The 12,675-nt window shown below is 40.6% G+C and overlaps 1 protein-coding gene across 1 annotated transcript in view; it reads right to left on the reverse strand.

Annotated features, from left to right (window-relative positions):
• Positions 1–703: 703 nt before the first annotated feature.
• SHROOM2 (shroom family member 2) overlaps positions 704–12,675 on the reverse strand; it is a 122,811-nt gene continuing 110,839 nt past the window's right edge. Inside the window, 2 exon segments of the mRNA XM_029964789.1 lie at positions 704–3,504; positions 8,606–8,878. Of these exon segments, the coding sequence (XP_029820649.1) occupies positions 3,238–3,504; positions 8,606–8,878 (540 nt within the window). The 3' untranslated portion in view covers positions 704–3,237.

Raw genomic sequence — 12,675 nt, forward strand, 5'->3', positions numbered from 1 at the left:
AAAGAATTTTTCCTTCCCTAAGTTCCTTTTCTCAGATAGTTTCTTTGATAAAGACCTTCACAGAAAATTACAATTACAAAAAAAAAAAAAAAGGACAATTTCCAGGATGATTTATAAGCTATGATCCTGTGACCTGTGGTCACCTCCACTAAGAATCTGGGCACACTTGGCAGTGTTTTCCAATAAGGCAGAAGATTATGCAGGTAATCTGAGAATCCCCATTAAATTGAAATTAAACAGTTTCTGTGGAAGTCTGTTAAGAGTTGGACACTTCACAGTGATCTGTTCTTGCAAAAAATCTTGAGCACCACTGAGATAATTCTAAATACGGGATAAAGCTGAAACAGTGTAACTGCCGAAGTGGAAAAGTCTAAGCTGCTTCCCTGGTATATACTCTATAAGTGGTGAAAGATTGATTTATCTACTTCATAACACATTTTCCTTTCTGCCATCTCCTATTCACACACCTAAAATACTAAATAGACATGAACACATTTCTGGTACTTACACAGGGACCTTGAGAATGATCGATTACTCAGCATGTGAAAAAGGCTGTGAAAAGACAGCAAGCTGCTTCAGACCAGGAGATAACTGGCCTGGCATTTAAAAGCTCAAAGCACTGTTGACAGGCACTATGAGATGGCCAACACTGCCAAGCAAAGCAGTAGCTTTTGACATTAAAACTGTACACAAAGACTAACTCTACATTGAAATATACAGTTTATTTTCTCAAAGTCAAGCAATACCATTTGTCAGTAGATACGTGTTAAGTGTCAGGCAGGAAAACTGTACATTTTCACTCTGGGCTGCAGGATCCAAACAGTTGAAGAAGCATTGTGGAAATTTTTCACTATACAAAGAGATCTAGAATTGAGAAGAACAAAGGATGAAGAAACGGCCATCCCCAGGATGCCAAAGGCAAAACATTAGCACCAGATTTTTCCAAAAAGCAACAGTATAGCTATTTACAGATTTACATATAACATTGGGAGGCAACCACCTTCAGGTTTCCCAGGGTGAGATTTTCAAGAGTTTTAAAAAAGGAAAGGAAATGGTGTCTACACAACTGTTCTGTGAAAAGGATAATAGATATAGCTTTCACAATATTGCTACCTTTTATCAGAGATCTAACTCAAAGTACTGTATACAAACACATTGCAATTATATTATTATTCACATTTCACATACACATTTCAGAGTAACCACAATATGTAAAATTTTTAAAATGCCACAGATAAAACAATGCACACTTTTCTCCAAGCTAAAAGACAAGCATAATTTATGTTTAGTTTTGGGTCTGTTATGGTTAAGGGACAAGTTTAAGGACAAAGGGATCACTTGTCCTAGGAACATAGCAGCATATAACTGTGAGATGTCAGAAGACTACATTTCTGAACAAGAGGGAGAAACTAAGGTCAGCTGTAGGTCTTGTAAAATGGTAGCTCCATTTGACCCCAACTGATACACATCAACATCATTTAATTAAAGATTTGGTCCAGGTTATACAAAGTAGTGCACTATAAGGTGAGGGCAGGGGGCAACAGTCCTTTCAATGTTTGCACCTCTCTGTAAAGGAACTGGTTCCAGGGGATTTTTTGCTCCCCAGTTCCCCAGGAAGTCATTGATCAGCACCGCTCCAGTTCTCTCCCCACAGAAGAGAGAATTTAGGTAAGAAGGACAGAAAAACTCTTGTGAATGCTAAAGAAGTCTCTTCTCTCTTTTCAACAGCTGACTACTTGTATTTTCAACCAGCTTAGCTACAGACTGGCATTCACATCAGCCTTGAAAATGGCTTGTTGGGGAACCCATTTGTCTGAGGAGAGATAAATGTTTTCCTTACTACAAAGTAAATGGCATATACACAAAGTCACCCAAGACTTTGTCTGCAAAACTTTATCTTAACACAGAATGTGACATTTAGACACTACAGAATTTCTCTGTAGGCATCTAAGCAAGTCAGCATAACCTATTACTGCACTAAATCATGAGTTAGCACCTCTTTTTGGAGCCACTGGAAATCATCTGTTATAAGTCAATGGCAGTATTATGAGAACACAAGCAGTAATCTGATACTGTGAACTAGCATCCTCTCCTTTATCGCTGTGCAATGGAAAAAGCAAACAAACAGCCCCACTTCTGTTCACAGTTACAAAGCAGAGTTGCTCCAAGTAACCCACTGTATTTACAAGGCAGAAGTGTTTATATTGCATTCGGTAGTCTGAGAAAGAGGAATGATCAGCATTATGTAGGTTAACTTCAATATAACTTAACTGTCTGTATAAAACCATCACAATGTTGAGCAATCAGAAGAAAAATAGAAGCAGTGTCCTTAACCCACATTTATTTTCATGAAGGGTTATGGGTTTGGGGGAAGAATAATAAAAACATGCATAAAAAGCACAAAAAAGAGCAAACAAGCCTTCTAAATAATTTAGATGAAAAATGTTTTGAACAAAATCAGCACAGTACTTCCAGCCTGTTTCTTAAATCAAGTACAACTTGGTAAAGAAAATCACTTGCACTGCATTAAAAGGGTGTACAAATATGTCTTGCAAAATAATTAAAAAAAAAATCTTCAGCAAGGTAGTCATTAGGTGATTTGCAAGCTGGTTTAAAAAGCGTTTAACTGAAACTGATCTTAAAGTTATTTTCTGCAAGGGGAAAGTGCCATCCTATATACAACATTACAAAAAAGTGTCTGATGCCACAGGATCAGAGTGACACTGGATTTCAGCAATCTGAATATATTAGCTATAAGATACACGCTTCCCCTATTTAATGTGTCTTAAAAAAAAATAAAAACTCACTAAATGTAGAGCTTCTAAATTTGTGTGCATTCATGAATTGTTGTTGGGTTTCCCAGCAGTCTGTGCAGCATCTGAACATAAAGTATACAGCCTATTCTAAAAATCACTGTTTGCATGCACAGCTGCCACAGACTTCAAATGTACTGAGCAGAAAGGTTAAGAGTCTGTCCTTTTCGGTGGAGCTTTCTGCAAGTTAAGCAATGAGAAACAGCTGTAGAGTCCAGCAATAAAAATGTGTCTTAAAAAATTAAATATATCATTCCAAAAAAAATGAAAGAGCATTATTGCTGTTGTGAGAGCTATTTTTCTCTTGTGCACTTGTTTCTCTACCAGACACTCAGGCAAGCCAAGATACTCATTTGTATACTTGGAACCCATCCCCTTCCTTCCTTCTTTCCCATTTTTCACATGGTTGGTCAAACCAGTCCCCTTATTTGAGCCGCTCGGGTTGGAGGCTGTCGGTCAGACACTTCAGCTGTTCTTCCCCCAGCTTGATCTTGTCCTCAAGCTCCCGCTGCTCAATGATCAGGGCCGACTTCATTTTCACAAAGTGCTCATAGTCTGCTAAGTTCTCCTCACTCAAGTAGTTTGCCAAAATGTCAAAGACAATGCGCTCTCGACGATCCAGGTTTTCCTTCAGCTCCTTTGCATCTTCATGTTGCTGGGTCAGCAGCTTTTGCTTATCTACCAATGTCCGCTTAGGAGAAAAGAAAAACAGTTAGAAATTCACTGGGTTCACTAGGCTGAGACAACAGCTTCAGTATTTAAGTCTCAAGTCTGTTTTATCTGCAAAGACAAAGACTTTCCTGAATATTTAGAAAGGTAGAAAAGGAGTGATCCTTAAAGTTTATTCTAATAAAACGCATTAACAAACAGAAAAAAATGTAGTAAATCAATGAAAGATGCACCATTAATTTCTATTGGCCTCAACAGCAATTACTTCAAAGACTGCTTTACTATTTAATAGTTCAAAATAGCTGTATAAAATAGTTGCCTTTGAAAAACAGTTCTTCAAATTAAGACTTCACTCAGCAACATCTTACATCTTCAATACACAGCACTGACAGCTGCAGTTACAGAACCCAGAAACAGACCAATTAATGGAGCAATTTGTTCTTCCACAGCTTCTGACACTGTATTTAGCCATTCTGCTGCATCCACACGCCGTCCCTATGAGACGTGAAGTCGTGTGGTCTTCAGACATGAGCAAGAAAGCAAGCTGAGGCAAGAGAACAGAAAGGAAGTAAAAAAGAAAGAAAAAAAAAAGGCATTCTCCGAAAAGGGCTGCAAACTTTCTGCTTTGTGGCTTCACAAGAGACAAAATAGGAAAAAGGGAGATTGAATGGAGAAACACACAAGGAAAGAGGACAGCAGAGGACAGCAGCTGTGCTGTCCATTCCATTCACAAATATGAGCAAGGAGGCTGAGGTTCCTCTCGCCCTGTTTACACCATCGACCTGTCTGAGTCCCATTTGAATCATTCGGCTACACTCCTTTAGCAGTGTATGGAAAGAAACAGGAGCATCATTAATCCGACCTATTTCAGATGTCTGCCTAGAAGTGATTGCCTTTTTCCAGTGACAGAGCATGGCTGGCCTACAAGAATTCCTGTGCAGACTTGTGAACTTAATTAAAAAGTGCCCCTAAGAGGCACCAATCCATAACTGTTAGCTTTGCTCCAGAGATGAATTTTCTTTGAGAAGCTGTCTTCAAATAAACCTCAGTCTGTTCAAACAAACGCGTCCATTTTATTCATTTGCACTTTCTGTTAAATCACATATGCAGCTTAATAAGCCTGAAGGATTTACTGAGAAGTGGTTTTGCAGACTATACAGAGTCTTTTAAGATGCAATTACAAGACAAAGGGGGATACAGACCACTGAGCTCTAATAAACCCACCTGCCAGAGCTGCACACATATCCTGTGCTGCCTCTTTTTCTATAGATAGTCCAAAGCTCAAGAGTGAAATGTTTTCAGATTTGTGCTCTCAATGTACATAAAATACATAACTTAGATTAACTCAGGATTCAAGACAGCTAAGGAAGACAAGTCACAGAAATCACACACTATTAGAAAAAACAAAGTTTAATCTCCCTTTGAGCTTATGCCAGGGAAAAAAAATCCCACTGCAAGTTGCAATCAGAACTATCTGCTGGAAAGACATGGAACTACAGTTCTCCTAAATTCACCAGTGCAACTAGCAGACAGGCCCAGGGAGTGTGGCTACACTGCTCTCCGGGCAGCCTTGCTTGTGTGTACACTGAGCAGCAGCGAGAAAACTAGACAGAGTTTGATGAACACAAGAGGGCTCATATCAACCAGCTGGTACCTCAGTTGTACAGTTACCTACATAACCCTGTGATGAAACAGCTCTGTTTTTCAAGTCACTTGTTATCATTGTCAATGTACACAAGAACAGTCAGATGTTTAGTCCTTCATAACAGTTCCTGAGATTTAAGTTGCATGGTTTCTTCTACCAAGTCTATGATGTGACTTTCAGATGAACACAAATAACCTGATAAGTTTAAGAAAAGCAAACACTACTTATGTTATGAACTTTTCATAACATCTTAGTACCTCTGCCCTTGTGGAGGTTTAGGAAAAACCTAAGGAAAAAGTGGGATGCAGAAAGGAAGAAAGCAGATGAGATACCTCTTGAATTTGTTTTTACCTCCGTCAAAGACGACTGACACCAGAAAATCTGTTTTGAAGGGTAAAGTGAAACACACTGTAACAGGCTCAAGTCACCATTCTTGAGGAGGTTCTCTGAGCAATGGGTAAATGGCTCACCCAGGCTAATGGAGCAAATGATGTCAGATGGTTTTATCTGATCATCTTCAACCAACTAAAGCCAAGCGGAGTGCAGAAGCAGTTAGCGCTGCTCTGAAGCCCCAGCCAACACAGGCTATCTGAAGCTCCTCTGATAGAACAATCTTTCACTCTTTCTATTGAGAATCTTTCTCAAGAGCCGTTTGCTGTTTTGAACCACAGCCATACAAAGGTGAACTCCCTCCATGTATCTGACTTCCCAGCATCCAGTTCCTAAACTACTATCCTTGGTACTTGTCCCTGGTCCTGCAAGTCTTGGGGGTCTAAGCACCCGATCACTTCTGTGGATTCACTGCTGGTTCAGTGCTTCAGTGTTCTCAACACACAGGACAAGTAATGAGAAGACACTGGCCTCACTGTGTGGAAGGGAGGGGGCTGGTAACTCTTTCAGATGAAGTCCCTTCCAGGAGCTAAACTTGAAGTACCTGATGCTGTTTCCTGTGGCAAAAAAAACCTATGACAGAGCATCTAGTGGTCAGAAATTAATTCAGCAGTGATTATTTGACTGGTTCTGTTCAGAAAATCTGCTAAGCTGCTGCTGATTTCTAGAAAGTGGAAAGCTATCAGAGCAATGTTTATTAGACAACATCAGCCTTAAAAAAAAAAATCAGTGCTGTTTTGTTTGTATGGTGGTTCATTCATTCATTCTGAACATTAGTGGTTCACCAAATATTATCATTTGACCTACAAGATACTAAAGGACAACCAAAAAAGCCACAAGCACCAGTCTAAATTCAAGGAAATGCACATGTAACTCTACAAGCAGTGGATTTATAGTCAAAATACCCCAGGACTTGATCCATCTGAGAAGCATCTCTGACCAACTCTTCTAGATATATTTCACAGAACCATAGAATGGTATGGGTTGGAAGTGACCTTAAAGATCATCTAGTTCCAACCTCCCTGCCATAGGCAGGAATACCTTTCACTAAACCAGGTTGGCTCAAAGCCTCATCCAACCTGCTCTTGAACATTTCCAGGGATAGGGAGTCTACAACCTTTCCGGGCAACCTGTTCCAGTGTCTCACCACCCTCAGTAAAGAATTTCTTCCTAATATCTAATCTAAACCTGCCCTCCTTCAACTTAAGGCCATCCCCCCTTGTCCTATCACTACATGACCTTGCAAAAAGTCCCTCTCCAGCCCTCTTGTAAGCTTCCCTTAGGTACTGGAAGGCTGCTCTAAGATTTCCCTGGTATTTTCTTCTTTGGACTGAACAGCCCCAGTTCTCTGTCTGTCTTCATAGGAGAGGTGCTCCAGCCCTCTGATCAACTTAATGGCCTCCTCTGGACATGTTCCATAGACATGGTTCATGTCTTTCTTGTGCTGTGGGCCCCAGAGCTGGATGCAGCACTCCAGGTGGGGTCTCACAAGAGCAGAATCCCTTCCCTCACCCTGCCAGTGATGCAGCCCAGGGCATATTTGGCTCTCTGAGCTGCAAGTGCACATTGCTGAGTCATCCACAAACACCCCAAGTCTTTCTTTCCAGGGCTAGTCTCAATCAATCTCTGGATGGACCTCTCCTGATGATTTCTGATGGGTTTCTGATGCTACTATGGCAAGACTTCGCTGTCAGTGGATGAGAAGATGAATGGGGATTAAAATACGTTAGGGATTTGGACTTCTGCCAGTATAAATTAGACAGCAGAGCACGCAAACGATTTCTGACTGTCCTTACTACACCACCTCCTCACCATCTTCCTTTTCCAGACCTAGCCAGTAAGCTATTTTTATCACAGCTCTCAAAGTGTGTTTCCTATATGCACATATCATCTGGTAGCTCTTTCCCCATTAGGCAACTGCAACCACATTTAAAAAAAACATCTAATGAGGGATTAAATTTCTTTAAGTGCCAGAAACTTTGATCTGCCCTTTAATAAGCTGTCAAATACCTTCCCTTTGCCTCAGTCAGAGAGGGGGCTGAACCGCCACTAAACAAGTATGTTAGGGCCAAACAGCAAAAGTACAGCTTCAGATTAGTCCCAGCCCTTACTGGTTCTTATGGGTGAAACAGTGGAGCAGGCTGAACAAACACACCGTGAAGCCACAGCCCGTGGAAAAAATTCTGTTACAACACTTAGGTGGACTGTTGGCATTTCAGTCCACAGCTACAAGCCAAAAATCCTACTTCACATTCATTAAACCGTAGAAGTTAAAATCACTTGACACACAAACACCCTCCACCCTCTCTATTTATTTTAGCCTAAGTTTCACACATATCTACATCTCTCCTTTGGTGGGTATCTGCCCGTTGTCAGCTATCTCCTTCCCAGCTAAAGCCTGATGGGATTTGAAGATAAATTGCTGCAAGCAGAGGTGAGATCCAGGAGGTAAGAGCACCTTGAATGTTCCTTCTCCTGAAATTTTTACATCTCTGGGATTCCTCCACATCACTACCAGGCCATTCTGCTTGTGTAAAACATGTTTTCTAGTAAAAAATTCTTTTTGCAATGCCTCCCCTCTGCAGCCCTCCCACCATTTTTTTAAAGACTTGTCCCTTGCTCTTGTTCCTTGCTAGGCAGCATTGTGGAGGAAGCTGTAGTAGCTGAGAAACATATTCTTTGTAACTACCTTATAGATTTGTATCACGATCGTTGAGTATAAAGAAGCCTGTAAGCTTTCTGCAACACTCCTTTTCCCATCTTGAATTGTTAGAATATTTTTGTTTTCCTCCTTTCTAAGCTCTTATCATTAGACCCCCTCTTTCTTTAAACTTCTGCCAAGAAGTCTATTTTCCAGTATGGTGCACCCCTAACCCACTTTTTCTTAGCAAGCCGCTTGTAGTTTTAGTATTCCAAGAAAACCAAGGCAAAGAGAAAAGTTTTAAGAAATCTAAAACAAATGGCCTGATGAGATTTACCCACTCGTTATCCCTCCTCTTGAGCTCTGTAATGCAGATAAACAAAACCAAACAAAAGCCCCCACTCCAGCTTCAGTAAATGCAGTGATGTTATTGTTGGCCTTTCTCACCCGTTCTTCCGGAGCAGTGTTGTCATCCAGGTTATTAAGGGCATTTTCCACCCGGGCCAGACGACCGGACAGTGACAGCAGGAGGTTGACCACTTTGTCAAGGTCGCCAATAAACATCTTGAATTTGTCAAACTCATTTGGTTTGCAAACCTCTTTCACAATGGCCTCTACCTCCTCCCCCAGGATATTATTTGCTTGGATGTCTTCCAGAAGCGTCTCCCGTGCTTCTCTCAGCACCTGCAGCTTCCTACTAATGCTGTCAATAAGTTCTTGCTGTGGAAAATAAAGCAGATAAGAACTTATTAGCACTACTGCATTTTTCCCTACTTCTGAAAGTCATGTCAGCTAGCACTTCAATACATTTTAAATTCCCATGAGGCTTTGACAATGAGTGTGTTACAAATAAATACATATCTAAGTATATGTCTAAGGTCTATACATCTGGATTCAAAGGTTCAGGACATAGCTGTACAATGCTTAGCTTGAGACCTGTATTAAAGCAAATTACCTTGGTGGTAAAAGATGAAGGAATTCCACCTCATCAACAAGCATTCCTGCTTCTTTGAACAGCTTCAAAGCCTGCTATGGAACAGCATAAAGTACAGCACATCCTTTTCTCTCTAAATATCAGGTCCATAACACCTTGCTGAAGAACTGCACTTAGGAACATACACAGCACCAGAAAAACAATCCTGTATTTTCCACATGATACAGTTAAAACTAGGGCACTGTCTAGCTTTTTCTTCCTTTTTGCATAATATTAGTGTTCCTCCAATAGCAACCCTTCCACTCCAAGAAAATCTTAGTGATAACAGTGCCGTACAACATTTCTGCGGGAAGATCATAATCCCTATGGCACAGAACAGGAACAAAAGCCATTGTATTGTACAAAGCAGCCCTGTGCAAAGTCACTCTTCCAAAGGACCAAACAAGAGTCTCTGGCTGCCACTGTCCCATGCCAAGTGGATATACCACCTCACTTGCAGTCTGGGGGGCTTCTGTACTATAATCCCCCACTGCCTGAGAAGCACATGCACTGCCTTAGAAAAAACATGTCAGGTGCATCACAGGCAGAATCAGACAAAGAATGCAAATCTTCTCCCTCAGGTGAATCTGTGGTCAGCCTGTGCTGCCCAGTTACTTCCCTGCATTTGGGCAAGAGGTCCTGTTCCTGAGTCACCCACTAGCTCTCACTTGTGCACAAGGGGTGGAAGTCAGTTCAGCTAGTTGTCTACCCTAACATGAGATGAATCATATCCTAAAAATGCCTCGTTCATTTAAATGTAGATGCTTATTTGGTATTCAGCTAATTTCAGGTAAGAAAAATTCCCAAAGCATTCTCTAAAAATACACCTCAGTGCAATTTCTGAATGGAAATTACATCCTTTAAAATGGTCATTATTTCACAGTACCCATTGCCTTTTTTTTTTTCTTTTTAAATTACTCATGGCATTCTTTAGGAACTCTGCTTTCTATATGCAAATCTGATTACAAGCCTTCGTGATTACTGAGAAACATACTGATAGCAGCTGCCACTGAACAGTCATTGCCAATTTATTTTGGGAACAAAAAAACCAAACCAAAACAGTCTGCCATCTTAACAGAAAGCAACTACACCCTGAAAATTCAGCAGCCTTTTTAAAAGTAGAAATTCAACCCATGGATTATCCACATTGGTTTTCTCCTTTTTGATTTAATGTACTCAGTCCAGGTTAATCGGGATTTGGGCTATCTGTTAGTCCGGGTGCCCAAAAGATTAAGGTAGTAAGCAGTTCTACAGATGCCTGCTTTACTGACTGATTAATCTGCAGGATTTGATTTTCCCCCCCCTTCCCTCAATGCAAATGCAGTTTGATTTGGATTATGTAGGTCACAGTGCTATGCTCTCATTTCCCTCCGATGACATGCACTGTGCTGCTGTTTCACCATTTGAAACACAACAGGATACCATTGTACCCTATGTTATTATCTCAAGTTTTTCACTTCTGCAGCTGTGCTGCAACTTTCTCTAATGAAAAAAGGCCGTATGTGTGCTGCTCCATGTTTACTGATCTGGTCTGACAGTCCAGATCAGCTCTCTCAGCTTCTATCTTTCAAAAAACAGAAAGAAGCCATTTTCCCAGTAACATCCTGTTTAGATGTCCCCAAGCAGCTGAAGCCAGCCTCTAAGGGACTGATTTTGCAGGTGAGAAGGCCATAAATACTAAGACTGTCATATCTATTAAGAATTGGCTTATGATCACTGATTGCTTCCTACCCAGATGAAACACCCCCTGCATGCAGCAACTGTGTGCTCATTCTGCTTTCGCTAGCCAGCAGAAAACCTGTATTGTGTTTAACATCTATTGAGCCAGAAGAGCTTCAATCTGCATCTTGAAACTGGCAGATGAATAATTTATAGCTGTGACTTCTGTACCAGTACACGAGAAAATAATAAAACCTATTTTTTCCCCAGTAATTCTTGCTGATCTGACTAGCAACACAGAAAGTAGCTCAGCGGTGTTGCTCAGGTGGTTCACTGCTTGGCATGCTTTATGTAAATTATCCTCTGCTCTCAGGTCACCACCCCATTCCTAAGGAATTCAGGCCTAAAACCAGGAAAAACTTGATACTCTTCAATTATTTTTATACTCTTCAGAAACTGTCAAAACTTTCCTAAAGGCAAAGGGGAAACTTCCTACTCAGTCACACATGGATTTTCCTTGCTACAAAAACCACTCTTGCAGCATCTTCAACATCTGATCAGTATTTTATAATTGTGGCAAAACTATATTAAACTCAATACATGAGACACACACATTCCATTCCTGCTAGCTGGGAATACAGGGATCGACCCCAAAATAAAACTAAAAGAATTAACAACTCTATATGAAACTCCTATACTTCTTTCAAAAGTAAAAAAAGAAGTACCACACATTTCTGGTTTGCAAAGCAGAAAATGACAAATACTGCAATCATTCCACAGTGGACTGCAATTAAGATATCTCATAACAGAACCGCCCAGTTTCTAGGAATCAAATAACAGGTTCTGGGTGTACGCCCCCTCTAAAATAACTAAAGTCATAAAAGTGTTCAAGTCCTTAACGATCCCTTGTTAAACTGTTGCCAAATACACGAAGCTGGGCCAAGCTATATATTCTGTTTTATAAAAATGCCTTGACCCACTTACTCTGAGTTTTATATGTTTTCTGACAAGATCCATGATGAAAGCCCACTGAACTGAGTGCTCCATCCTACCGCATGTGGAGGAGCAGGGAGAGAAGTAAGCAGCAGTGTGTGTGGCTACAACAACATGTGTACTCAGAGAAGATGGGAGAGTTCTGCTAAAAGCTCTTCAAGAAAATTTTTCTCTCTTATGGTTAGTGTTGTGTAACTGAAGCTGAGGGGATGGATGGAGGAGTATGAAAAGGGTGAACGTGATTTTCCTGTTAAGAAACCAAAACCAATAAATGGTACCTTTGCTTATAAAAGTTTTAGTATTTAGTTTGTTGGGCAAACAAGAAAGGTTCAGTTTTCCCTCTCTCCTACAATTAATGAGAATGAAACTAATTCTAGCAAAAATGATGAATGTGACCATCATGTGTGGCACCAGATAAAACCAAATTATACTTAAAATGAAGAGAAATCCTTAATTTGTCTAAATAGTACAGCTGTTGGATTCAATTGCTGTGGGGCAGGAGGGTAAGGGAAGGTCTGCTGCTGCAGACATACCATGCCCCTGGCAGTACATGGTGTATTGAACTGTGCGATGCAGAGGCGGCAGAGGGAGGTTAAAATAAAACAGAGAGCTAACAGAAAACACAACAGCCCCCTCGAATATGGTGGCAGCCACTCCTGCACTGAACCAGAGATGTGAATCTTCTACAAAATCTCTCATTCTTAGCAACTAAGTATATTCGTAATAATTAAAAGATGTGTCTTTGGGACTGGATTATCAAGTACACCCTGGCAGCTGATTATTCAGCAGAGAGCTGACTTCAACAGAAAAGGTCTGCACACCACTGCATTACCGGCTTAGGTAAACAGAGTTAAACTACACTACTTTACTTGATCAAACAGACCATTTCCTC

Source organism: Manacus vitellinus, unplaced genomic scaffold (assembly GCF_001715985.3).
Source record: "Manacus vitellinus isolate BGI_N305 unplaced genomic scaffold, ASM171598v3 scaffold_7_pilon, whole genome shotgun sequence".
Classification (NCBI taxonomy): Eukaryota; Metazoa; Chordata; class Aves; order Passeriformes; family Pipridae; genus Manacus; species Manacus vitellinus.